The sequence below is a fragment of the Drosophila willistoni genome (genome assembly GCF_018902025.1).
Source record: "Drosophila willistoni isolate 14030-0811.24 chromosome XL unlocalized genomic scaffold, UCI_dwil_1.1 Seg141, whole genome shotgun sequence".
Taxonomy (NCBI): Eukaryota; Metazoa; Arthropoda; class Insecta; order Diptera; family Drosophilidae; genus Drosophila; species Drosophila willistoni.
The window spans coordinates 4948318-4976084 of NW_025814052.1; the positions used below are offsets into that span (position 1 = coordinate 4948318).

The following is a 27767-nucleotide window of genomic DNA, read 5'->3' on the forward strand; positions in this document are numbered from 1 at the left end:
TCTTTCTAAAAGGACACTTGTTTTAATCGATTTGATGCCAGTTTTATGTACATACATATCTATGCGAGTCATCAAATATTGTTACGTAAGAGTTTTATGCAATTGTAACATTTGTATCTATTAACTTACTTGAAGTCTTTTGATTACTACATTGATTTCAACTTTCATTTGATAAGCCTTTTGGATTGAGCCCGTTCAGCAGGCAGAATTTGAGGCGGATATGTTGATAGTCCAAAAGGAGCTAAATACTATGAATTTGGATGTAAGAATTACGGATGCGGTTATAATACTGACTCGCTCAGTTAATCAAGATGCCGACTTTGATAGCTGTGGGTATAAAGACAATTGTTTTCAGTTAGCTTTTTATTTTTGTCTAAACTGCTCGTTATTAGTATGCAGAATTCTATCAAATGTGGGTAGTTCTATTGTCATTGATCTAACCTATACACTATGGACTGATGGATATCGTTTGATCCAGGAAAAGGGCATTGCATACTTGCGATTGGAGAGGATTTTGAGGCCATTTCTGGAAATGTTTGGTGATTTTATGCGTCAGAAGCGGGCCAACAATGTGGCAATGATCTTTAGCAATCAACGTGATATGGCGGAGGCAGTGCAGCAAATGACAGAAGGTTTCCCATTTCGCACACTTCTCATGGATGCGAGCCAAGATAAGAATTTCGCAGAGCGCCTGCAATCGCTAAGACCATCGCCAAACTATGTGGCCATGTTCGCAAGAGGATCCGCTATGAATGGCCTTTTCGAACAGGTACAAAAGGCTGGCCTCTTTCGCCGGCCGACCGAATGGCACTTTGTGTTTCTGGACACTAGAGATCGGGTATTCAAGTATAAGCGTCAAGCTGAATTTGCCACACGATTCACCTTGAATCCACGGGCCATATGCAGGGCGATGCAAATGCGGGACTTGTACTGTGGCAGTGGATTTACGGTAAGCAATATGTCTTCTACATCAAGGGAAAAAAATTAATGAAAAAAATTACATTTGCAGCTGCAACGGGCGTTATTGTTGGATATTTTACGTGGTCTCATTGGTGCGGTTCAAATAAGTCCCAGTTATCCTGAGCCAATATACATGGATTGCAATACTTCTGCTGAGGTAAACGATAGGCAGGACGCTAATGCACAAGACTCTGCTGAGTGGCTGGAGTACGTGCATTGGAGCAACTTCATTACCTATGCAACTCCGCTGGGTTACTCCTTTGACGATGATTCTTTGAAATACGAGGATGGCGATAATGCGAATACCATGCAAAGCTTAAGCTTTGCCATCAACATCTCAGCCGGTTACTATTCTAGCGAGCATGAGGCCAAAACGGATCTCGCCAGGTTGTCATCAGTTGGCGAAATACTCCTGCTAAACGAGACAATCAGTCCGGCGCGTCGTTTTTTTAGGATTGGCACAGCCGAGAGTATACCGTGGAGCTATTATCGCCGAAATAAACAGACTGGTGAATTAATTCTTGACAGAAGAGGTTCACCCATTTGGGAGGGTTACTGCATCGATTTCATAGCACGATTGGCAGAGAAGCTTAATTTTGACTATGACATTGTGGAGCCGCAGATCGGTCATATGGGTCAGCGAAACGAGCAGGGCGAATGGGATGGTGTGGTTGGAGATTTGGTGAGTGGCCAGACGGATTTCGCCATTGCCGCCCTTAAGATGTACTCGGAACGGGAGGAGGTAGTTGATTTTTTGCCACCATATTACGAACAGACGGGCATATCCATTGTGATCCGGAAGCCAGTGCGTCGTACATCGCTCTTTAAATTTATGACCGTACTCCGCGTGGAAGTGTGGCTGAGCATATTGGCCGCTCTTGTGGGTACAGCTCTAATGATCTGGTTTATGGACAAATATTCACCATATAGTTCGCGTAATAATCGGGAGGCCTATCCATATGCTTGTCGAGAGTTCACACTGCGGGAAAGTTTCTGGTTTGCCCTCACATCGTTTACCCCTCAAGGGGGTGGGGAGGCGCCCAAAGCGGTCTCTGGACGGATGCTAGTTGCCGCGTATTGGCTCTTTGTAGTCCTTATGCTAGCCACCTTTACAGCCAATTTGGCGGCTTTTCTCACTGTCGAACGTATGCAGACGCCGGTTCAATCGCTGGAGCAGCTGGCTCGGCAGTCTCGCATCAATTACACGGTCGTCCACGAGTCGGACACCCATCAATACTTTATCAATATGAAATTCGCCGAAGATACGCTTTACCGCATGTGGAAAGAGTTGGCACTGAATGCTTCGAAGGATTTTCACAAGTTTCGCATATGGGATTACCCCATTAAGGAGCAATATGGCCATATATTACTGGCCATCAATAGCTCGATGCCGGTGCGAAATGCACGAGAGGGCTTCACCAAAGTTAACAATCATGAGAATGCGGATTACGCCTTTATCCATGACTCGGCTGAGATAAAATATGAGATAACACGTAACTGCAATCTCTCCGAGGTTGGAGAAGTGTTTGCCGAGCAGCCGTATGCAGTAGCTGTGCAGCAAGGTAGTCATCTGGGCGATGAGTTGAGCTATGCCATTTTGGAATTGCAAAAGGATCGCTTTTTCGAGCAGCTCAAAGCCAAGTATTGGAATCAATCGAATGTCCAAAATTGTCCGCTTTCCGAAGATCAAGAAGGTATTACATTGGAGAGTTTGGGCGGTGTTTTTATAGCCACATTATTTGGTCTAGTACTGGCCATGATTACTCTGGGTGGTGAGATTATCTATTATAAGAAGCGACGCAAACAATTGCAAACTTCATTACCCATTACTCAAGTGAAACCGTTGGATGAGCCGGAGAGGGACGAACAATCAAATCCCCGACGGGCTTGGCATGTACCGTTACCCAAGTCCAAGCCGCCGGCTAAAATAACACCGCCGCCTTCCTTTGAAGCAGCCACTTCAAAGGGCAAGAAACTGTCCAAGAAGATCACTCTGGGCGACGCCAAATTCAAGCCACGACATGGCCTACAATCGCGTCGTGAATTGGGAGCTCCATCAGGCATGGGCTACATAGAATGAAATGCAAAAATCTGTCCATCTTTTCAACAACTAGTGTTGCACACATTTTCCTTGTAGATTTCACATTTTTGATCACCGAATAAAAGTTCCTAAACACAGGTTATTAAATACACCAAAAAAATTCAAATCTGATAGGATTGATTACCGTTATAGAAATATATGCTGTGTCACATTGCCGTTATGGTACGGGCAGGGTTGCCACTGCACATCTCCAATCTGTATATCGATAGTTGGCCTGTCATTTTCATACAAAAAAAAAAGAAAACCAGCTAGAACAGTTTTTAATTTTATTACAAAAACCGGGTAGCACAGTTTCAGGAACAGAGAGCAAAACAAAACAACAAAAAGTGGCAAGTGCGTAACAAGGTGGTATTAGGAACGCCCTCCCTAGCGTGGCCAATTGATTGAACAATCAACAATCGCAAAAGTTCATATTGGTTCCACCAGCAGAGTAAACACTAAAATTCGCGACTGGTTTGTGTGTGCGTGTTGTTTTGTTGTTGTTGTAAGACAGACGACATGGAGCCGCTAGTGTCGGTGCCAGGAGGGCACATATTAAATATTAAATCAATAGTTGTGTTGGCAATTGTCATCCTACTCGGACATTTCAATGTGGTTCTTGGTCGAAAACATCATTTGGAAGTTCGGGTAAGATTCTGTCTCAACACGAACTCCTGATTCCCTGCTTTCGCTAATTGTCACTTGTACTCCCTCCCCGCAGAATGATATGCGTCCTTATATAGCTTTGAGCACATTTGGTTTCTATACCAACGGCCATTTGGATGTTCAACTCAGTCAGCTGACCATTGATGATGAAAAGGAAACAGATAAGGTAAGCTGCTGGAGAAGTAGCCTTTAATCAAATGTGTTTGTTATATTGATTTTCCCGGTTTCTAGTTTGGCTTATCCTTGGACAAAACCACCATAGATCAACTTAATCCCTATCTGGATTCTCATCAAAACAAATGCATACTGGAGGAGTCACCCAAGAAGCAAAATAGTGGACCCATATTATTCTTTGTGCTAGATCTCAAGGAGTTGAAGTAAGTAAACCGATGCAGGATGCTTCAAATGTCTAATGTTCCTTGCTTGGCAGAGTTCGTGTCCAATGCTCTCCGGAATGGGCCAATTGGCGTGTCTACAAAGATATTACCTATAGACACAAACGGCAATCACATGTCACTCAAGTTAGTGATTCGGCTCTGTTTAAACAGCGTCGACGTCGTGATCTTCCCGATGCTAGTCTTGATGCTGGACCCGATGATATTGATTCATTTGAGGATCCGCAACCACAAGAGGATTTAAAATCATCTTCACCAGCTGTGACAGGCAAAATTGAGAATCCAGCTCCAGTCAAAGTTAGTCCATCTTCAGTTGTGGCATTACCTGCATCTGCAGATCAACCTGTTCAAACCGAGAAAGAAAAAGTTGAGGCTGCAGCAGCAGCAGCAACTCCTGTTGTTTCTTCCAACGAAAACAAAGCTGCTCCGGAGTCTCCTTTTCCTGTCGAAAATGTGGACAACAGTTTGGCCGACATCAATTCTTTTAGACAATCGCAAGATGATTTGTGCAAGAATTTCACGTTGCCCCTCATAAAGCATACTGTCGAGGGTGTTAACTATTATAACTTTACATTTTCCATGTTTGTGGCCACGCAAAGAGATGAAGGTCTTTATAATTTATATTTCCACGCTTGTCCCAATTACTACAGACCGAAAATTGTTTCCTTTAATGTAAGTATGCAGCCAGCGGCTGAGAGGGAGAGGTAAAAATCAAATATTCTCTATTTCTAAACTTTCAGGTGGACATTGAAGAGAATAACAATGGCAACTATTTGTCAGCTGGTGAGATGCCTTTACCAGCTCTCTACTTTATGATGAGTTTGCTGTTCTTCCTGTCGGGTCTATTTTGGGTCTTCATATTGAAAAAGAGCAAGTAAGGCGGCTGTCGCATTGATTGATTCAAACTTTGCCATTTACTTTAGATATTTTCAGACATACTGTATATAAGATACATTATCTGATGGCTGTTCTAGTGTTCCTCAAATCCTTGTCGCTAATGTTCCATTCCATCAATTATCATTTCATTGAGAAACGTGGAGAGCATGTAGAAACTTGGGCCATACTCTACTACATAGCCCATTTGCTTAAGGGGGCTGTCCTGTTCATAACAATTGTCCTGATCGGTACTGGATGGACTTTTATCAAGCACATATTGTCGGATAAGGACAAGAAAATCTTTATGATTGTCATACCCTTACAGGTACCGTCATTAAAAACTTAACATTCAACATTTGCTCTAACAATGATGTCACTTCATTTCCTTTCTTACCGCTTACCATTCACCTAGGTTCTGGCCAATGTAGCCCAAATCATTACAGATGAATCTGACCAGAGTGATGCCGAGTTCCGTACATGGCACAACATTTTCTTCTTTGTTGATTTACTTTGCTGTGGCGCCATACTCTTCCCCATTGTTTGGTCTATACGGCATTTGCATGAGGCTTCGGCAACAGATGGCAAAGCTGCAATTAATTTACGTAAATTGAAACTATTTCGGCAATTCTATATAATGATCGTTTGCTATATATACTTCACACGTATTATTGTGGATTTATTGCAAATGACTGTGGTATTCCAATACGCCTGGCTGGATGAAATGTTCCGAGAGATGGCCACCTATGTGTTCTTTGTGCTGACCGGTTATAAATTCCGTCCAGTATCATCGCATCCATATTTCACAGTACCGGACGAGGATGAGGATGATGATGAAGTGGAAGTTCTTACTGAATCTGGTCTAACTGAAACAGTGCATCGCATTAAGCCACTAAATCGAAGTGGTGGTAGCTCTGGTGGCACCAACAGCGGAGGCATCACCATCATCGAGGGTAATGATGATGAACGGGAGAATCTGATTTCAAAACGAGAATCAAGTCATGAATACGATTAGGTTTAAGGCAATGGCAACTATTAAGAGAGACAATGAGAGAGAGAGAGAGAGAGAGCGTAATGGAGAGATATCTAGAAAGAAAGAAAATCACATATATACTACATATATACATATATAGTAGCTATTACATCCATATATAGGTATATACATATATGCATTCCGGGTAACTGGAAATGTTTGCAAAATATCTCTTTAGATTCTATAGATTCTTCAAAAGATCTTTGCAATTTTCGGGACTTTATGTTTTTAGTAATGAAAGCCTTATATAGAAAATAGAACACAATTAGTTGAAAAATTCTCTCATTAGGAAACAAATATGCTACATACCCACATTTGATAATAATGCTAAATTTACTTCAATGCTATGAAACTGCAATGGAAATTTCCTTTGTTGTATGGCTTGGCTTTTTCTTTTTTTTAACTTGTTAATTTGTATCTTATGCATTTGATAAGATAAACGCGCTCAACATGAAAAAAAAAATTTGAAAAAAAATTAAAATGGGGGAAAAAAGAAGATAAAATCACATGTGTAAATATACTTAATATTGTCTACTAGTTTCCCTGCCCTCCCTCCGTTCGCATACACAACACCCATCCTAGGCATTTCTGTCTTTTGATCATCCGATTCCTGATTTTCTTTAAGATTCTTAACAATATAATAATATGATATAATACTTTATATATACATACATACATAATTAATGAATATAACAAGGCTTTAATATAAACCACAATGGACAAAATGTGCAAAAAAGAAAGAACAAAAAAAAAAAACATCAATGGTTCAATGAATTCTTGTATGCATTTAATTAAACATTTCTTCGTAATTTGGGCATAAATTGTATGGCATAGATTGCGTAAGTGCTTAGCGAGCAGGCCAACTAAAAATTTTAGATTAAAATTGTGAAAATTTTTGATATTCTTAAGGAAAGTGCGATTGATACTTACACGTGTCAATAGATAGCCATCCAAGATGGTTATACCCAAAGCATGTATAACCACTGGCTGATGCATCATTTGCAATGAGAAGTTTTGAATCTGTCAAGGAATCGCAAAAACAAAACTTTGTATTTAGTGTGGAATGTAGAATTTGAGTTTGCTTTACCTGTAACGAGAGAGTTGGGTAAGAAGAGGAAGTTGGGCCGGGAGTAATGCTATGCAATTTATAGGCTATTCTGGGCAACATTTCCATGCAACCCCGTGAGGTATATATAAATGCAGGAATCTCCAAGAGAGCAGGTAAAATAAATAAGTAATCTTTAAGTGAAGACAATAAATTATAAAATTGTCTAAACATTCTAGAAATCTAAACGCACCTATATCATTGATATTGTTATAGATTGTGTAGTACATGAAGTAACAATCAACTGATATCCGTACACCAATCATTAGAAGAACCGTCAACATTGAGTATCTAAAAGCCGCCTGGAAGCTGGTGTACATATCATAGATCTTATCATAGATCAATTGCTTCTGTCTTAGTTGCCTGCGTAGATAATTCTCAAAGCCCTCGAAACTAGCACGCCGATTGGCAAATTTCGAATATTCCGCCAGTAGATTCAACTCGTGCGCTAATTGCTTCAGTTGTTGACGCAATAGCTCCACATGCAAGACGAATTGTATGTTGCGGATATGAGTCAGCCAAACAAATGGTTGAAATGTTGTCCAAAAGAGTACCAAATGCCGACGTATTGTTCCCTGGCCTAAAGAAAAAAAAGCTAACAGTGCTAGTTCACTCGCAGTGAGACCATGGAACCACGATAGATAACGCCAATGCTGTCGTAATTCTCGCCACCACGATGATGATGTGGATGTAGATGATGGCAACAGGTCAGACAACAATCCATGTAGTCGCCAGAAACGTGCCAAGTGCCTGTGTGATATCAAAGTCTCTACATAAATGCTCACTACGGCTATTCCACCGACCGTATACTTCAGGACATCATTAAAACTACCGAACGTATCGCCTATATGAATAAATTCATCCTCACTGCACACACAGAACACGGCCAGAGTGCCCAGAAAAATCATTAGACAAAAGCTCCAAATCTGCAGGCATCTTTGTGTACGCAAGGGATGTGCATCTCCTGGAAGGGGCAGGCCATGAAAGCCAAGCAACTGATAGAAGCGCAGGTGATAGTGAAGCACCCGACCCAATTGGCCGGCCATTGCGGACTAACTGAGTGACCTATGTATGAAGTGTGACTCATTCAAAGTCAATAGTACAAAAAAAGAAAACTATAAACTTATCCCTGCTTAAGATCTTTGCCATTATGAGATATTGATTAACAGTGGGCAACATTTTTCGAAAAGAAATACATTATTATAATTATCGGTATAGGATATAGTTGTACCTATAATTTTTTAAGCACTAGCAACAATGGACTTCGGCTTAGACGAAAACTACATCCATACACTAGCCAGGGACTCGATCCCAGATCCTTGTTATTCAGTTGGCTCATTCGGTGGGCCACTTAGCCAACTCATCTACATACTTACGTCATTTAGATTAATAATTTCAATTTAGAATCGGTCAAATCACTTTTGATAAATCAAAATGGTGACGCATTTTGAGGTTAAGCACAAAACAGGACGCTGTATGTAGAATGATTTTTGAGGTTAAGTATTCATTTTCGAAACACCAAAAGTTGTATTTAATAATATTGATATTTATTGTAAAAACTAAGAAAAAAAAAAAGCAATAAATAAAGCTTAATAATTTGTGTTGTGTTACAATTTACAGGTATGGTCCATTGTATTGGTAACCGCCATTACCCAAGCCCTGGACATGGCCCACATTGTAGCTATCGGCTCCGCTGTATGTCTCAGCGGCAGCAGTATTAAAACCCGTTGCCTCGGGCCAGTCGACCAGGCTAGGACGACGACGTCGTGAGGATAATGATGACGACGCAACAGGAGCAGCATAATTATCCACATCATCGTCATAGCTATCAGAAATGCTATGAATCTGAGGAGATGGCCGAAATCCGGAGGTAATGGGACCGGCAGAGTAATCATAGCCACCGACATAGGCAGTTTCTTCAGGGGCCTCTAGAGTATGAGCCGGAGGCGATCGCACAGACGCTCCATGGTATTGCGAGGTGGGTGGAGAATAATTGTAGCCACCGGAGTCTGATTCAACTTCGGCTGGTTCCTCAACGGGAGCCGGCTCGGCATGTAGATGATGATGATGATGGTGATGCGAATGGCTCTGATGATAGTGATTGCCATAATGATAGCCAGCATCTTCAGTGTCTTCATCATGGTGATGATGCTGCTTATGATATCCATGCTTCTGGCCACTGTGACGCGTTTGATGTGAGGGAGTGTCAATCACTCGATATGTTTCCACACTATTGTCCTGATGATGATCATCAAAATCATAGTTGGGCTTGTGCGGTGCCGTTTCCTCTATAATCGTATACGTGTTGACCTTTTTCTTCGGCGGAGGAGGTGGTGGCGGTGGTGGTTTTTTGGCATAAACTTCAGTCAGATGATCTGCAATTTCCTTAGCATGATTTAAATAATCCGCATGCTCACTCATATGTTGAGGTTTATCCAAATCCGAGAGTATAACACTCTCCAATAGCGGGCTAGTGTTCTTTAGATGGCTAGGTGGACGTGGACGTAATCTCTGATTGGGATGGGGATGATGATGGTAATGATGTATCACCTTATGTGAGGTATGGAGATCCGGTTCCGATTGTTCCTTGGGCACATGCACCTTTATATGAACGTATTCATTACCAAAACTATACACCAAATTAACCGGCAGTATTAACAATATTAGCCAAGGCCAACTAACTGGAACTGTCTTCTTCATGTTCAACTGCATTCTGATTTTGTCACACGCGTTTATTTTCGTTTTGGTCATCAGCTTAGGGCCGCCGCATTGCCAAAATTGGTTTAAACCGAAATCTTTCTTTTGTCAAAATTTATATACCAGCCGTTAGCCCGTTGGCCATGGCCATGGCTATAACCAAAAACATTCCCACAAATGAGTGAAATGCAGCAGACACTCAATTTTGGTTGTCATTTAAATACTCTTTCTCTTCTTTCTACTTCACGATTTCGTTGAAAAAGACCTTGAAAATTTGTTCAACTTTTCCTTGAAAAGTTATTGCAAACATTGAACATAAATTTATCAATATTTTAGTCAGAATAAAAACATTTGATGAAAAATCTTGTTATTAAGAAAGGTCTATACATTTTGTAAGTAAGGATTAATATAATGCTTTGGTATAGTAAAGATTATAGTTTTATTTTCTAAAACTCGTAGAAAATCTATTAAATTATATATTATAATCAAATTGATTAAACCGTTTAAAGACTCTGACTTAACAATAGAGTAGAAAGCAACTGTAAATTGTAGTTTTTTAAAACCTTGTCTCTTTCTATCTTTCTTGTTCATCGAAACTATCTACCTCTTTCTATATACCTCTCTCTCTCTCTCATTCTCTCTGTCTATCTCTCTTTCGCTGTTGCGCTCATCTAGCGGTTGTTTTGTTTTAAACTTTTGTTTTCATTATTATTGAAATGTGCCGCATATTTTTCTAGCCGCCAGCTCTAAGGTTCCAACAACAAAAATGCATTTTTTCTCTCAAACGAAAGTTGAAAAAAAAAACCCAAAAACAAAATCAATAACCAAACACCGAAAAATACAAAAAAAAAAACACAAACAACAATAACAACAAATTCAATAATGAAAGCGTGTTTTTTAGAGTCTGAGTTTTGGTTTTTTTATTTTTCTTTTCGGTTAACGTTGAGATGAGTTCCAAATTGCTCTTCAAGAAATTACTATAACGCATATTCATTATCTTTGAGGCAGAGATTCTCACTTATATAACAGTCTGAAAAAAAGTGAAAAACTAAAAAACAAACTACACATATGAATAACAATAAAAAAAAAAAAATTAATTGTGATGCTAATAGAGCACACTGAGAAAGTTTTTGCCATAACTGACTGATAATCATCATTCGCATCATCATCTTGGACAGATATATTGGGTATCAGCCATTAATTTACCATTTATGATGCTCCCCAAATGTCCAATGAATGTCCACTTATGGAATCACTTGACTTTATAATATAAAATATATATTTTCAATTGTTAATGGAATTGAATCGAATTTAGAAAATTATACTAGCAATCACTCATTTGTAGTTATAGAAATATCAAAGTATATAATTTTATTCACACGCTTTTCATTCAATCGTGGAAAATAACCATCTTGAAACTTGATCATTTTGTTATCATGAGGTGCGGTAGTGGGGTAGCGGGGATGCTGCGAGTGCTGGATCAAGTGTCGATCAGAGCGAGATCACCTGGCGTATGCGTAATTTATGCATGCAAAACCCAACCCAGTTAAATAATGAAAATAAATCTAAACAATAAAAAAAATGAAAAATACATAAAAAAAAGTCAAGAGAAAAAAGAAAAAGAAGCAAACGACAAACGTGTTTTGCCTGTGAAGAACAACAAAATTCAAAAACAAACAACGACTGACAAATACCCTATACCAAGTAATATGTATACCTCTTAAATATCTAACCCATTCGCATGTATTAATATATTTGTTTAACATTTGCTTCTGTTCGCATTACAAAGTCTTAGCTTTGTCTTAAACTTAAGCATCATCTTAATATACCTTCTAACCCTTTTCGATATAAAGAGTATTAATATAACAAAAGAGCAAAAATATTCATGGTCAGTACTGGAAACTAACGGCTTGCCATAGACCATTGGGACGAACGTATAATATATTACGTATACCTTAACCCTAATGCCACCAGCCGAAAGCAACAAAAACAAAAAAAAAAGTGAATGACTACAAACGGCATAAGAAAACAGAAAACCGTATAAAGCCTAGAGACCAACACATTTGCTTAAACTAAAGCCTCTTAGGTCTCTAATTAACTTAAGAGTCAATAGTCAAATGGCTAAGATGAATGTCCAAATGGAAGCACTATATGATAAAAGAACATTCTATCTATCTACATTTAAATCCATCAAGAATCTTATACATTGCGTCATTGCGAAGGCCTAATTGGTAATTAAGTTATTAATTTGTGTGAAATAATTATAAATTCGTTAGCAACCATTTAACCCCCCCTCCCAATTCTTGGCTTACAAATCAAATGGAAAAGTTACTTCACTTTAAATTAGTCAATTTTTGTTTTATATATAAACCTACATTAGGGTTCACCACAAAAAAAAAAAATCGAAAAAGCAAAATTCTAACTTTAATCCTAATTCCGGAAATCCGTTAACCTTAACCCTAATCCTAAGACCTAAATAACCGTAAAACCCTAACCTTGCCCAAAGTAATTTTACCTTATCAAATTTTGCGCTTTTAATATTATTGCAAATTTTCATATGTTAGTTACTGATTATATATTTAGTGCAAAATGAAAGTAATTATCAACATGTTGTTTGACTGCGGTTCAGAATTTTTAACGAAACTATATTTATATAGACATTTTTTTTTGAAACCCTTTTTTCAAACCACATTCGGAATTTCATTATTTTTAACTCTAGGTCGCTTGTTGCCAACTCGGTTGCAATCGTCTTCGAAGTGGTTAGATTGTCGTCTCCATCGTCTCCAACGTCTCCGGCTACGTCTCCGTCTCCGTCTCTCGGTTCGGCTTCGCCTTTTGCTGTTTGCTCTTGCAATCGCCTTGCTAATGCGGCGCCAAAACGAACCGAAATCAGTTTGAATTCTGCCTTCAAGCGATTTAGAACAAAATAAAAATAAAATTAAATAAATTTCATTAACAATTTGACTTGCAAAACAAATCAAACATATAAATAATTGATTTGTTTGTTTTTTTATTATTATTATTATTGTGTGTGTGTTTTGGGAAAATTCAAATTTCGTTGTATTTATTTCAAGATTTTTTGCATTATATTGCATTTGCAAATTAAGATTCACTTTGTGTGTGTTTTGTGTTTGTTTTCTTCTCTTTTTTGTTTTGTGTGTGAGTGTTTTATTCAATTTGTACGTGCGATAAGAGTTGTAAAATCTATATACATATATAAAATATATATATTTACAAATATCTGTGGGTGATAAGCAAGAGTTGTTCTACTTACGAGAATGTCTTCTGGCAAGATTCTACCAAGACGTCAGGCAGTGCCTGTCTTGTATACGAGAGGCACTCACTACGAGGTCGGCTTCGATATGGTAAGTTTATATAAGAAGTAAGGACAAATGGCCTTCGGATTTTTCCGTGTCCTTTTTGTTGGGCCAATACAAGCAACAGCAACAAATTCCAAAAATTGGGTCACGCACCTTGAAAGTTTAATTTTAGAAGCCAATATTTGATTGTTTTTAATGATTGTTTACCTACTTATCATATCTGAGTGTGGGAAAACTGAGGTAAACAAGAGTTTATCAACTCAATATAACTCTACAGCCTTGATAGAAAAATATGAATAAAAGCAGCTAACATACATATATACTTTCTCTTCTAAACTTCTAAATAATCGGAGACAAGAGAGTGAGGGAAGAGTTAAGAGAATATTTCATTTGATAGATTCTATTAACCTATTTTTCCTTTTTTTTTTGTGTTGCTTTAATCTTAAGATTTATAAAAGCATTATCTTTATTAGTTTGCGAATGCAATTATAAAACATTTGTTTTTTTTTTTTATAATCGGGAATATCGTCCACCTACTGACACAAAAGAATTATAAAACTTCTTTCTTTCAAAAAAGCTACAGAAAAATCTCTCAAAACATATTTAGATACTTTTATTTGTATTTATGTGTCTGGATTTCATTAAATTTTGAAATTCAGGATAAAAATCAAATATATATATATATACATATATGATTTCCAATACTACTCCCTAGCTGGTGGTGACAAAATTATTTAAAATGAACTCTTTTGAACTTTTTGGTAATTTTTGTTGTTGTTTTTGGTTTTATTTTAAGAACATGTGCTACATCTGTTTGGCATATGGACAAATGCAGGCATTCCATATCGTTTTCATATCTAGCTGTAGTTCAATGATTTTTTAAATGCCCCTCGTAAAATTCAAGTTGGAGAAGAGTCCCAAAATTGCAAGGCAATGACCTTCAATTTCCAATGCAATCAATGACAAGACAATAGGTATATACATTGATATGCCATTTCGTGATTCTTAACACTTGGTTCCTTTCTCTCTGTTCATTATCAAGGGCGTATCCAAGCCAACTTGCTAATTGTTGTCGCCCATATCCAGATATAGATTCAGATCCAGCTCCGGCTTTGGCTCGGCTTTGGCTTGGCTTTGGTCTCCACGACATTCTACATCACGAGCGATTCAACCGAAATGTTTATTTTAATATTTTCATACAATATTTTCATAACACGTCAAGACAATAGATGATTATTCATAAATGTATTGTATGTATTTGCAGCGATTGATCGTGATCGATTATCACATTTATCTAACCCAAAGCATAGAGAAAGGGTATATTGACTTTGGCAAAAAGTTTGCAACAGAAAGAAGTAGTCTAGTCTATAATCTACATAACATCCAACAGAATTTATTTATTTAGTTAAAATAATAACTAAATTACCAAGTATTAAACAAAAACCGTTAACAAAAATTTAAGGGATATATGAATTTTATTTTTCTTATATTATAAACTCTATTAAAAGAGCATTTTATTTGAGACAATATCACTTTAAATTTTGACTTTTAATTAATTTTTTGTTTACTATTAACACTTTTAAACCAAATTGGAATTGCAAATTCTCAAGGGTATATAAACTTCGGTTAACTGGTTCCAGTTTTCCAACTGCTTTTAATTCCAACTAAAACAAAAGATTTGCTCAATAGGAGGGCGGATCTAAGTAGATAATGAACATAATACATACAATATGGAAAGAAAAAAAAAACTTTTTAATTTATTTCAAACTAAAAGGCTTATACATTTGTTTTTTTTTGGTTTTTTTCTTTTTTAAATTAAAATATTATACATATTCATCAAATTTACAGGGCCGCACATTTGGTTCGATGATTAAGAACTTTCTGATATTATCGAATCCATTGAATGAAACTTATTTACCCCTCTATCAGTCACCCAAAGGCAGTAAGTATCAAAACAGAGCTATGTTTCAAATATATTTCGATATATGTATATTGTGTCTTTGGATTTATTTACAGGGCAAATCTATAATGAAACTCTGGAATCGGTTAAAGAAAGCTTTCCACAATATATACGCGAATTGGAGGGTGTGGCCGATGGGGCTGAGGTTGAATTTCATAAGGTAAGTTAAACGGGTTTTAATTTTCCCTACGAACATCCAAATCTAATTAGCCCCATTTAAGGGGGGTAGGCGGTCATGAGGGTGTTGCAAATGATGCGAGGCGAGGGGTGGGACGGTGCCTCCCCAAGTCGTCTAATTAGCACTCAACTGTAAATAGACTTAGCTCAGCTGTCTACAATTAAATGGCCATTAAATTGAATACACATAATTGTTAAGTATTTGTTTAAATATTGTAATTTATAATTTTATTTTCAAACGGTTGTATGTGTGTGTGTGTGTGTGAGCTGGTGTGAGTGTTTGTGTGCATTTTTAGAGGGTGTGGGACACCGTCAAGGCTTTCTCGTAACGGCTTAACGGTAAAGGTAAAGCAAATACTGTTGCATGTTTCGTGTTACGTTGCTTGCCACTTTGTCCGAAAATCCAATGACAAACATTACATGCTAGCTTAAAATTGATTCCATTTACAGTGCTCATTCAATAATGACTATCTCCATATAGCCATGCATACATATTTTGTTCTATTGTTTATTATTCCTATAATTAACTGCTAATTACTTTTATTAATTGTTAATATATAATTTTAATTAACAGTATATTATCAATCAATTCGCTTTGGTGCATCCCCACGCATAAGATATTATATATATGTATAAATATATATTTCCGTTATACACTTGGAATTATAACCGATTTTTGTTTTATTTATCAGGCACTGTAACGGCTATATTACTTAAAGGTCTTAATCAAATGGGGTTTATTTGTTTGTTTTTGTTTTTAATTATTATTTAACCGCTTTTTAATATCCAAGTTCAAGTGTTATTTAAACTTCGATTTACATCTGTTGGGTAAATCAGAAATAAAAGCCAATTAAAGAGGAATAACCATTAAAGATAATGATTATGGCTCAATGAAAAATCAGTATAAATATATACATTGGACATTTCCCACACATAGCAAAGAAATTTTCCATAAAGCAGGGCACTTTCTCCTTCGCATATTGGTTTAGCCAATGATCACTGTATTACGTATACGCAATATTTCATACTAAGCGTGCCTCGTGCAGCAACTATAGACATTGAACTAGTTCCGTTTGAGCTTGACAATGTATGATAGACAGTAGACAGTCGACAGGCAAACGGCAGTCGTTCTTGCTTTGCTGTTTAAGCCAACTTCTGTATGGTTTCGGCCATGTACACAGATACGTACGTATGTATGTATGTATGTATGAAGCTATGAAGTCATCAACATTTTGTCAAGTGGAGAAAGAGAAATATGGCCCACGCTCATGCTTCATATATTGAAAATCTACATACTTCTTATTTAGCTTTTACTTTTTGATTACTGCTTCAAGTCAAGCATGTGGCCAGCAAAGTCATCAATTAAACGTCTTCTCATTGGCATGGCCAAGTAGTTTTCTGTCCACCTCTCAAACAGTCAATCAATTATGTCTTTGTACAAGTAAATGCTTGTCTTACTTAGAACTAAAATCTTTTCGTACTAACTGTAGATACTAACTCTTTTAGTATTCATGTACAATTAAGTGTGGAGACTTAAAATATGAATATCAATTAGCAGATGCAGACAAAATGGACTAACTTAGTAGTTTGTTTGTTCTTAAACCTCACAGCTGCCGTCCACGTTGTACGTCCAATGTCCGTTAATGTGTTATAATATTCTGCGTTCAATTAAATTAGTGGCCAATTAATTGCACGCAAAATCGCACTAACCTTGGCCTCCCTCCAATTTGGCTTTGACTTGGGTTACTGCTTGCTGATTTTGTTGTTGTTGTTGGGCTGCTGCTGCTGTTTTTGCCGTTGTTGTCCTCGACTTAATAATTGTAATTACAATTACTAAAATGTGTATTAATGAGCAGTTCCAAATATCAGTTAAGAAATACATATTTGAATTGCTTAAATCAGAATTACTTAATAATTAATAATTGATTCGTGCTATTGCTACCAATTTGTATATACATATGTATGTATTAATATATTACAAATCGATCTCAATCGCAGACCCTTAATTCTTAAATTATTCGATCCATAACTTATCTGACAAAATGCTTAAACGTTTTGTAATTGATTCTGAAATCAATTTATATCGAATGGTTAACGGCGTAAAGTCTGTGTCTTAATTGAATTAAGCTTTTATTTAATCAACATTGTCACATATTTCATCTGTGTAACCATAATTTACATCTTAATAGTTTTTATCAAACGGGACTACCATTTACAATTAACTAGCTACATTGTGTATATTGATTATTATCCATAATTTGTATACTTTATGTTTAAGCTGTTCCTCTTGCACTTGGATGAGATTCTACCGCAGGCCCTGAAGCATCAGCCAAGGAATAAGAATCAACCTACAGGCTGTTCCACCATCATAGTCAATCAGAAGGATTGTGTAAGTTCTTTTTCGATTCAAATGTCAAAGAAAATAATAAGAATTTGGTTTGGTTTTTTTTTTTGTTGGTTAAGCGTGTTTTGGGACATACCGAGGATGCCTTGACAGAGACATTGAATCATTATTATTTTGTGGTCGCTCACATTATCAGTGATAAGCCACAGGGTAAGTATAATGTGAAGGAGGAGCATTTCATGTCCCTGTGCTATGCTGGACATTTGCCTGGCTATACAATGAATCAGAATGCTCATGGTTTGGTGTTCAGCATCAATACCATTAGCGCGGAGCTATTGAGGGCTGGCAAGACACGTGAGTATTGAAAGTGAATGAATACCAGTATCACTTTAAAGATTCGTATCATTACAGCACGTCATTTCCTTACCCGGGCATTGTTGGCTACCAGCAATGTGGACGATGCATTTAGGGTACTCAAGGATGCAGGCGTGGGTGCAGCAGACGCTTGCTCTATTAACTTTACCTTTTTGTTGTAAGTAAATATGACTTACATATCAGAGTTTTGACTTTAACTGTATTTGTTTTGCTCCAGGGATCCTCGTCAGATGTGCTATAATGTGGAAATGGCTCCATCACCGGAACGCAAAGATGAATCTCACTTGAGCATAAGGGAAATACCTTTGGGCGAGCACAATTATCATACAAATCAGTGTGTTTAGTTTAAAAAGTAGAGACAAGAATTTATTCATATTAAATTTACATATTTGTATCTTAGATTTGATCGCATTCGTCAGGATCAGGCCAATGAGCTAATGATTGATTCAAGCATTTCAAGAATGCGAACATTTGGCGGCTATAGACCGCCCACAAACGAAGAGGATGTGCGTCATATGCTGGGCGATGTATCCGGAGGACACTACTGCGTCTGGCGCGACAATGGACGCTGTGATGAGCCCGTCAAGACTATTGCGGTGGGAATCTTTGATTTGAAATCAAAAACGGTTTCGCTCTATTCAGATAATCCGAGTCTCACACAAGCGCATTGCACATTGCCCTTCATTTTGAATAAATAAATCATTTTCTTCTTATCCCATAAATGGCAATAAAATAATCAATCTTTGATGACAATTGTTTCATTATTTTGCAAAAACTTCGCTGAAATTTAAATGTGCGCGGTCCGCCGATATAAACTCGTCTATCGAGTTATCTCACATCTCTAATAACAAATTCTGCGCCCCAACGGGTGACGTGCGCCAAATCTCGCCAAGATTTAGAGAAACAGGACATTAAAACAACAACAAAGTTGGCTTTTTCTTTAATTGTGTGTGCTTGTAGTGAGCTGTCTAGTTTGTAACGGCGTATATGTAGGCAAAATGTTTGGCTTTCTAAAATGGTTCAAGCTGCGCTTTGTTATGTTGGCAGTTGCCGTTGTGATTGGTGTTTATCGCACAGAAATACAACAGGTATTGCGAAATCTCACAGATCGCTATCTGGACCATTCGGACGGGAATAAGGCAGGTATTCCCCTTCAGTTTCAAGATCCCAACAATGAAGCGTCTGTCAACTTGCCACTTTTCACACCCGAACAATTGGCCACTTATAATGGTGAGAATGGAGCCCCCATCTACCTGGCCCTTCTTGGTGAAGTGTTTGATGTGACCCGTGGGGCCAAGCATTATGGCACTGGCTGTAGTTACAATTTCTTTGTGGGACGCGATGCTTCGGTCTCGTTCATAAGTGGCGAATTCGATGAGTACGATCCTGAGACAGCGGATAATGTTCTCACCTTGAAGCCTAGTGATCTCATTGGATTAGCCACTTGGAAGGACTTTTATACTAAGGATTATGAGTACAAAGGCAAGCTAATTGGCCGTTTCTATGATGAAAATGGACAGCCCACATCTTACAATGACCAGTATTTGGCTCAACTGGAGCAAGCTCAAAAAGAAAAGACTCAGGCGGAACAATTGCTTGAAAAATATCCCGGATGTAATATTGAATGGTCGGAGGCCACGGGAACCCGGGTATGGTGCACTCCAACAAGTGGCAATGGCAAGGAACGCTCATGGACTGGATATCCTCGAAAACTTTATAGTCGGAGTACTACAAATTTTCAGTGTGCATGTGTGCCCGAGGATCAAGTAGATACATTGGATGCGGCAAAGCAAGTGAACCATGGAGATCCTATGTTTAAGCCGTATGACAACTGTGATAGACATGCAACAGAATGCTTTTATAGGGTGTAGAGAAACATTAATTATAATTGTTTTTGTAAATCTGTTTGTTACTCATTATGTTCTAGTAAATCACAAACTAAACCCTTTTTTATTCGTCATATTTATTGATTTGCCAATGGGCAGAATGTCCCCGTCAAGGTCGATCTTGGATCCCTTGGACCAACCCTCTGGATCCGTCACTGGTCCCAGTCGATAGAATGGGGGGTGGATAGAAATATCAACCGATACCCGATACTGTTGAGATATCGGTTATCGTTTTCCTTGGCCACTGTCCAAAGAAAACACGAAAAATAATAATAAACAACAAAACCGTCGAATTGCCCTGGCCTGGTCATGGATGCGGTCGATTCGGGCACAGACAGCGAGAATCTGCTGTCTGACACAGTTATAGCCGGTCTCAGGAACCTGGGCTCCGTTCTTAGTCCAAGTTTGACGAAGACACTAATAGCCAACTCGCTGAAATTAACACTCCATCCAGATGCTAGTATGTTTTTACTCCAAATGTCTACCAATTCGTTATTTAATTCTCTTGTTTAGTTATAGCTCCAGTGCCTGAGATCTATGCCACGAATGCGGCAAGCGCAAAGCAAAGCGAGTACGGTGTGGTCACCCTCTACGCCGTGGCCACCAAGCACGGTTGGGACAGTCTCCACTTGCGACAGCAATTGGAGTCCCTTAATCTCCATGCCACTGCCATAGAAGAGTTGACGCGCGTGTATGAAGACAATCGAAAAGATCTCGTTTTACGGCAATTGCAATTGGGTCACAATTATCCCCACATCACCGACGTCCAGTGGCGCATTGCCTGCGATGTGAAATCCTCCACTTCTGACAGCAGTACAGGAGTGCCTAATTTCTATATAAATCTTGGAAACTATCGTCAAAGCAGCGGCGAACGGGAGACCATTGTGGAGTTCATGTGCAATGCCGAAGAGTTGCAATCCCTAATTAATCGCCTCAAGGAAATCGAACGGCATTGCCATCAGGTGGCCATTACGTAGACGGATTAAACCAAGACCAGATAATTCATTAGATTGTATGCTATTTTAATTATTTTTAATAATATATAACAAAAAAATGGAAACAAAGGGGGTGGAGGAAATCAATTTTCTAACAGTTAACACAGTTTTCCTATCATTTCGATTTTGTCATCGTCGTCGCTGCTAATGTTTGGATAGGAAGCAGTCACGTCGTTGTCGACTTTGTTTTAACCATCAGCAGCTCCAGTAGAGTATTGTAATTATTTGGCGCAGTGCAGTATATTGTGCCTGAGAAATGAGAACCACCCGCAACGGCATCTTCGTCATTATCCTCATCCTCGGCTGCAATCACCATACATTCATTATGCTTTGTCAGACGCATGTTTATGCCTCGAAAACGAGAATCTTGCTTATACAATATGGATCCATCGCGTGGCATGAAATAGGGACGACCACTGAACGGATTCAAAAAGTCTGCCCAATAACCCAGCGACAGGAGTCGATCACTGATATCCCGGCCAGCTAAAACAAACTGCAAAAAAATGGGAAATAATTCGATTTTCGTTTTCCATACATATAAACGTAGTGCAATTTTGCTCACCTTGGCAGCACCTGTCTCTATGTCGCCCTCATACCGAAGTGTAAGCAATGTGATGGCTGAATCTTTTTGGGCAACAGCACGTACGGGAAACAATTCAATTAAGGTCTCACGTATTAACATGGGACACTGACAACAGCTGAACTCTAGTCGCGATTTATTTTCATTGGGTTCTCCTAGGAAGTTGACCAACTGCGACAGCGGAGCCAGGAGACTTACTGTGGAAGTGTCACCCTGCCAGGCGGGACCTGTGGCATTTGGCAAATAGAAGCGATTATGCTTTAGCGAAGTCAGTTCCCAATTTGGCTCCCTTTCCAAGCTATTCAGTTCATCATCGTCGCCGTCCAACCCAGTTCTACGGGTCACTGTCTTAAATGGCTGGCCAGCATCCGAAGGCGGCCCATTGCCATTACGTTTCGAGGAGTATGAGGCAGCTTGATTCTTTATGAGATTAGGCCCTTGGCCTATGGCAGTGCATGTGAAAGTGGGGTGGTATATCAGATTCCCGTTACGTTGGCTTAATTGTCCCAATACCCGACCCAATGTACGCGACATTTATTATTATTATTGTTTTTTATTATATCACAAATACGCAGTTAATAAATGTCGTGTTATCGGTCATCGAAGCAAGATGTCGATTTCTTATCGATATGTGGAGCAAAATATCGAATCGTTATCGATTGGCGATATGACCGTTAAGCAGTTGTGAAATTGAATTTTCTAAGCACAGTATATAGAAGGCAGACGTTCCGAGCGGATCATATACATTGAAATGGGAGACATGGCGTTCTCTATAAACGACCAGGATGGAAACAGGAGTACTTTTACTCAACAAGATACAGGAATTACGAGTTCTCCAAACGTCGGCAAGATCACAGTATATTTATATACCAGCAAGGAACCTATGAAATTTGCCACTACCTTTAATTGCGAAGAGATTTGCACGGAAATATGCCGCAAGTTAAATATAAAACCATTTGTTCAACTAATATACGGCATATGCGAGCGCGACGATTTGTCAAGTAAATTCAAAACAAAGTTAAAATCTAATCAAAACGCCAACTTGTATAAATTTGGCTCTTGGCCTCTGCCCGGTGAGTGTTTAGATAGCACGTTGAGCTATTGTTTTCGTATACGCTTCCGTATACCGGAAATGGAAGGTCAATTACAACATCTCGATCCGGAGAGCTTCAATTATCTATATTATCAGATGCGCCATGATTTGGTATATGAACAAATCTCAGAGATATGTTATCCAGAACACAAAAACATAATCCTTAGCGTAGTTGTCGTCGATATGGTCATCGATCTTCAGATTGTTCTGGAGAGAGACAAGGCAGCAAACGAGCTCGAGATCAACTCCGATTCTAGGGCCAAGGCCATCATAAAGGCCTACAAATCATATTTGCCGCGTAGCATTTGGAAAAATCACTGCGAATTTACATATAAACCTATCCGTGAAAATTTCCAAAAGATCAATGAACAACAATTTACCATGGATCAGCATAAACATTATTGTATCTCCTCCTTGTGTCTACTGGCTAAAAATTATATGATGATGGATCAGTATATGGTCACAGTTGATGCATTGCCAAAAGAGGTTGACAGTGGCGACACACCTTTGGGAACTAGTAGCAGCAGCAGCATCCCTAACACTAATGAATCTATTAAAGTCCTAGTTAGGTTGTGGACACATGCGTCCAATGATCCTGGACTAAAAATTGCTCGAATTTCAGCAAAACCCCGGGTGAGTTTAACTTGAAAATTCTAATATTAAAAATAAAATCTTTTGTTCTCATCTTTGTCTTACATCTGCCACCAGACATTCATATATGTATATACATATGTACACATAATCTTTTATTATTTTGGTGTAATCTTTTCCGAATGAGTAATTTATTAAGATTATTATTGTTGACCTAATAAGCTCGGTTTATATTTTTTTAACAAAATTTTTTTTTTTTTGACAAATTTTGATAGCGTCATTTCACAATGGGTCAAATGTACCACTTTAACCAGTATACTTATGTATTTAAATTCTTATCAAAAGTTCCGTTGAAAAAACACAAAGAAAGAAAAAATTCAAGTCGTCAAAATAGTAAACAAAAATAGACTTTTCTAAGTTTATAAAGTGTATGGAAGTGTACATATGGATATATTCTTAATCAGCATCAACAGCTCAGTTGAACTTACTAAGATAGGCTCAAAAAAACATATGTTTGTTATTATCGTTTATTTTGCAGTGGATTTTGGTTGCCATTACCGAAAATATTGAAAGGGCTATGGTAACAGATAAGAAATTGTCACTGGAAATCAGTGGAATGGACGACTTTACTATGACGTTTGAAACGACACAGGAAATGAAGTCTTTTATTTCGTATTTAAACACTTATAAAAGGTTTGCATTTGCATTACTTTAATAGTCAACTACGTTTTCAAATAATAAATATTAACGTTTCAAGACTGACTGGATTATGGCTGAAAGATCTATGCCCCCAATACAGTACACCTTCGCTCAAGGACTTAAATGAAACATCATTTCATGGTCCTATTGGTGGAATCTGGTCTTTAAGGAAACTCAACGATTATCACTGTGGCTCCTATATCATTCGACAATGTGAACAAGAATACTTTACGTATTATATTGATATTAATGTAAAACGGTAAGTATTATTTATTAATATGTATGTAGATTAGACAAACATTCCGTGTTGTAGCTGAAGAGAAACGAAATCACTTAACCTTAACCTTGAGTGAAAGTGTTAGCCTTCTAATCAGTAATCAAATAAACATATAGACACACATTCATTATCATTAGAAGATGCTAAATTCTCAATTTTTGACTGATAATTTCTATGGAAATATTTGATATTATTTGATATAGTGAATTTAAATTAAAATAGTAAAACTATTACTTCCTTCTGTATAGTTTCACACTTTAGCCCAAAATAAAATCAGAATCGTTTAAATTGATATTTTCCGCTAAAGTTTTCCATTAAAAGTATTTACTAAGAGTGTATAGACAAAGATAATGATAATGCTAACAAAATATTTAGCACAAAATGAGAATAACATCATGCATTATTCACGTGACGAAAACTTTCGAAAAATTTCGTGTGACATTTACTCTAATAACTTAGAGTTAGTTAGAGATAGTGATTTTCTATATATAAATAATAAATTGACTTATGTAGCTTGCCTCTTATTCACATATGTATATGTATATAAGTATGTAATTCAATATATTTATAGTGAGAATACTTTAGACACGCATCGACGCTTTGAAACGAAAATATTTAAAATCCAACGAGCTGAGCCACCGAGCCTACTATGGATATTGCACAAGGATGGTCAGACATCATCACATTTGACATTAAAATTACTTGCGGACTCCATAGACACCGATGATAATCATACTGAATGTGTGCCGCCATTATTGAATGACAAATATCCAGAATTGTTATTATGTTTGCCCAAAACATTAAGCACCAAAAAGACTAACATTCAATTAAGCGAATTCGAATTGTGCAGTCGTAGACCGCAAGTCCTGGATGGCCCAAAGGATTTGCAATATCATATAGGTGATAAATCAACCCCAAACCAAAACCACCCGCACTTTACTTACTGATCACTTTATTTTTAACAGAGGAAGAGGTGTTGAGCAATGATAATTTAATGGCCACATGTCCCGGAGATTGGATACAAAAAGGTTCCATCAAGGATGTTCCGGTCACACTGAAAATTCTACATAATGAAGGAGACATTGCCACATTTATGAATATGACAGGTCAATGGGGCCTCATCCAATCGCCACAATTTCTGAAATTATATGCTCTAACGCAGTTGCTTCCATTTACCATGGTCATGGAATATTCCAAATATGGTCCATTTGATAAATTTTTAAAATTATATCCAGAAATTGGTATATCTAGTCTCAAGTTGGTATTACGTGATTTGACACGTGGCATAAATTATCTGAAGGAAAATCACATTAAACATAATTATATACGATGTTCAAATTTATTTATCACCGGATTCAAGTCGCCATATATAAGGGTCAAAATTGGAGATCCTGGCTATCCGAGACCTTATAACGAGACCGAGTAATTTGGATGACATTTAAAATTTTTTCGATCAGAATTAATAGATGTGGTTTTTATTTCCTAGTTTTGCTTGGATACCAATGAAATTTTATAATAATCCAGAGGAGGCCAAGAGTGACGACAGGACTCAGTATTGGGCATTTGCGACAACAACCTATGAAATATTCTCACGTTGCCAGGAGGATTTAACAAAATTGTCAAAACAAACATTTTTGCAGAATCACACTAATGAAGGATTCATTTTGCCAATTTTTGAGGAGAAAGACTTTCCCCCAGAGATTAGTGAAATAATTATGGATGGCTGGGCCGGTGAAAAGGACTTTGATCATGATGCAATTATCACGTGTATAAATGAGATAAAATGTTCTGTGGATGAGAAACCTTTACATGAGATAGTTTCTTTAAGCAATTTAAGAAGTACGTATGGACATGGACCTAACTGTACTGTTATTTCGATTATATTGATATGTTCTTGTAGCTAACAATTGGGAAAACAATGACTTTCCCGAGTACACTGTTGAGCGCAGTTGTGTTACGGCATCAATCGCTGTGAACGGAGGGTCAGTGGAATTTGGAATGGATAAAAAGGATGAACTTGGAAAAGGACAATTTGGAGTGGTATTTATCGGTCGCTTTAAAAATGAAAATGGTTTTAATGAACCGGTGGCCATCAAGAAGCTTAATGAGAAAAACACATCAGCAGATTTCCGAAACGAAGTCCAAATAATGCATTCCCTAAGACATGAGAATGTGGTACAACTTAAGCATTGGTCAGCGAAATTCATTATCATGGAATTTTTAGACTATCCACTTGATGAATATTTGCTAGCTAGACAAGATTCGCCAAGGGAAAAATTGGAATACTTTGCCTTGGATATAGCTAAGGTAAGATACAAATCTTCTATCAGAAGCAGAATGTGAAACTAATCCAATTTTTATATTCTAGGGCATGGAATATTTAGCCAAAAATCAAATTGTACATCGCGATTTGGCTGCAAGAAATGTTCTGTTTGACAAAAAAAAAAATATTGTGAAAATCTCGGATTTTGGTCTATCCAAGAAACTTAATAATGAAGGCATTTATATTGGAGTCACAAATCGGCCTTTTTTACCCGTTGCATGGTATATGGATGATCATTATTATAATCAGACTCTATTAATAACAGAAAACAAATGTTTTCTCTCTGTCCTTTAGGTTCTCGCCCGAGGCCTACGAATACAAAAAGTTCTCAATGTATTCAGATATATGGAGTTATGGTGTAACACTCTATGAGATATTCACTCGTGGATCGAAGCCACCATTAAATACAACTGCAAGCAATCCAAAAGATATGGCAGCTTATCTGGGACAGAAGGATAGGTAATATATACTTGACATTCTGTGTTAACTATAGCAATTAAACATGTGAATTGTTTCTCATAGGTTTCCGAGACCACAGCCATTAGAGGCATGTGCAGATTTTGTCTACAATGACATTATGTTGAAATGTTGGAATGAAAAGCCTACAGATCGGCCAACATTTACAATGATTATTGACATACTGAGAACGAACACTGAACCTCCAAATACTATGAATCCATCACAGCAACAGGATCATCAAGAACAACCGCAACAGCACCATCCAGGAGAACACCAAGAAGAGATGCAACAACCACAACAGCAGCACAATCGTAATAACACCGAAAATTATTATTTAGAGATGAATGCCATTAAAAATTGACATAATCTATTGTCTATGTATATTTTTACACAATCTCCGTTGTCATTTTAATACTTAATACTCTGGAACCCTAGATCCATGATCAGATGGAGGGCTCTTTCATTAGGTGTTGGTATTTTTATTGGGCATGTGATAAGCATCTGCATAAGCATTGTTGCGGCACACACGAGTATTTAGCGATTAAATGATATTTCCCTGTAAAATGTTTACGTTTCAAATTGATAATGTTTGTATACTGCTGGTATTAAGGTTCATTACGCCCGTCTTTAGCGATCATGAGTATTGGAGAATTTCAGCTTTTGCAACTATGGAATGATTTTATTAAAGGGAAAATATCAAAGAAGCTAACTTCGACTGAGCTTCTCATGCTGATCAAGAATACATATACTATATTATAACATTCATTACAACCATACCACCACAATATTTGAACTAAAATTGAATTTCCCACACTTGGCACTTCCGGCTGAGACCCTTAGCACTTTCGACTTGTTATACCGGTGGCGCCCTCTATCAAA

At 37.7% G+C, this 27767-nt stretch overlaps 9 protein-coding genes across 9 annotated transcripts; 6 read left to right on the forward strand and 3 right to left on the reverse strand.

Annotated features, from left to right (window-relative positions):
- Positions 1–168: 168 nt before the first annotated feature.
- Positions 169–3050, forward strand: LOC6648322 (glutamate receptor ionotropic, kainate 2). Its single transcript, XM_047011123.1, has 2 exons — positions 169–949; positions 1010–3050. The coding sequence occupies exons 1-2, from the start codon at positions 221–223 to the stop codon at positions 3038–3040; spliced, it is 2760 nt and encodes a 919-aa protein (XP_046867079.1). The 5' UTR covers positions 169–220; the 3' UTR covers positions 3041–3050.
- A 241-nt stretch (positions 3051–3291) lies between these two features.
- LOC6648323 (protein GPR107) lies at positions 3292–6066 on the forward strand. The gene is made up of 7 exons (XM_002071396.4): positions 3292–3688; positions 3762–3872; positions 3938–4083; positions 4137–4773; positions 4842–4975; positions 5035–5302; positions 5390–6066. The coding sequence occupies exons 1-7, from the start codon at positions 3560–3562 to the stop codon at positions 5987–5989; spliced, it is 2025 nt and encodes a 674-aa protein (XP_002071432.2). The 5' UTR covers positions 3292–3559; the 3' UTR covers positions 5990–6066.
- A 475-nt stretch (positions 6067–6541) lies between these two features.
- LOC6648459 (gustatory receptor 8a) lies at positions 6542–8170 on the reverse strand. The gene is made up of 4 exons (XM_047011144.1): positions 7306–8170; positions 7095–7246; positions 6872–7027; positions 6542–6625 (listed from the first exon to the last, which is right to left on the reverse strand). The coding sequence occupies exons 1-4, from the start codon at positions 8156–8158 to the stop codon at positions 6542–6544; spliced, it is 1245 nt and encodes a 414-aa protein (XP_046867100.1). The 5' UTR covers positions 8159–8170.
- Positions 8171–8724: 554 nt separating this feature from the next.
- On the reverse strand, positions 8725–9997 carry LOC6648460 (polycomb group protein Pc). The gene has a single exon (XM_023179516.2). The coding sequence runs from the start codon at positions 9861–9863 to the stop codon at positions 8727–8729; it is 1137 nt and encodes a 378-aa protein (XP_023035284.1). The 5' UTR covers positions 9864–9997; the 3' UTR covers positions 8725–8726.
- Positions 9998–12959: 2962 nt separating this feature from the next.
- On the forward strand, positions 12960–18732 carry LOC6648461. The gene is made up of 8 exons (XM_002071399.4): positions 12960–13174; positions 14978–15071; positions 15146–15249; positions 17545–17655; positions 17730–17964; positions 18022–18142; positions 18203–18319; positions 18386–18732. The coding sequence occupies exons 1-8, from the start codon at positions 13088–13090 to the stop codon at positions 18681–18683; spliced, it is 1167 nt and encodes a 388-aa protein (XP_002071435.1). The 5' UTR covers positions 12960–13087; the 3' UTR covers positions 18684–18732.
- Positions 18733–18818: 86 nt separating this feature from the next.
- LOC6648462 (neuferricin homolog) lies at positions 18819–19933 on the forward strand. Its single transcript, XM_002071400.4, has one exon. It carries the CDS (start codon positions 18984–18986, stop codon positions 19854–19856), a length of 873 nt encoding a protein of 290 aa, XP_002071436.1. The 5' UTR covers positions 18819–18983; the 3' UTR covers positions 19857–19933.
- A 157-nt stretch (positions 19934–20090) lies between these two features.
- Positions 20091–20973, forward strand: LOC6648463 (COMM domain-containing protein 3). Its single transcript, XM_002071401.4, has 2 exons — positions 20091–20331; positions 20385–20973. Exons 1-2 carry the CDS (start codon positions 20181–20183, stop codon positions 20846–20848), a joined length of 615 nt encoding a protein of 204 aa, XP_002071437.1. The 5' UTR covers positions 20091–20180; the 3' UTR covers positions 20849–20973.
- On the reverse strand, positions 20905–22019 carry LOC6648464. The gene is made up of 2 exons (XM_002071402.4): positions 21429–22019; positions 20905–21359 (listed from the first exon to the last, which is right to left on the reverse strand). Exons 1-2 carry the CDS (start codon positions 21978–21980, stop codon positions 21033–21035), a joined length of 879 nt encoding a protein of 292 aa, XP_002071438.1. The 5' UTR covers positions 21981–22019; the 3' UTR covers positions 20905–21032.
- A 187-nt stretch (positions 22020–22206) lies between these two features.
- On the forward strand, positions 22207–27282 carry LOC6648465 (tyrosine-protein kinase hopscotch). Its single transcript, XM_047011145.1, has 10 exons — positions 22207–23172; positions 23669–23823; positions 23888–24088; positions 24678–25006; positions 25072–25528; positions 25593–25945; positions 26007–26413; positions 26475–26650; positions 26724–26888; positions 26952–27282. The coding sequence occupies exons 1-10, from the start codon at positions 22207–22209 to the stop codon at positions 27247–27249; spliced, it is 3507 nt and encodes a 1168-aa protein (XP_046867101.1). The 3' UTR covers positions 27250–27282.
- The last annotated feature ends 485 nt before the right edge of the window (positions 27283–27767 follow it).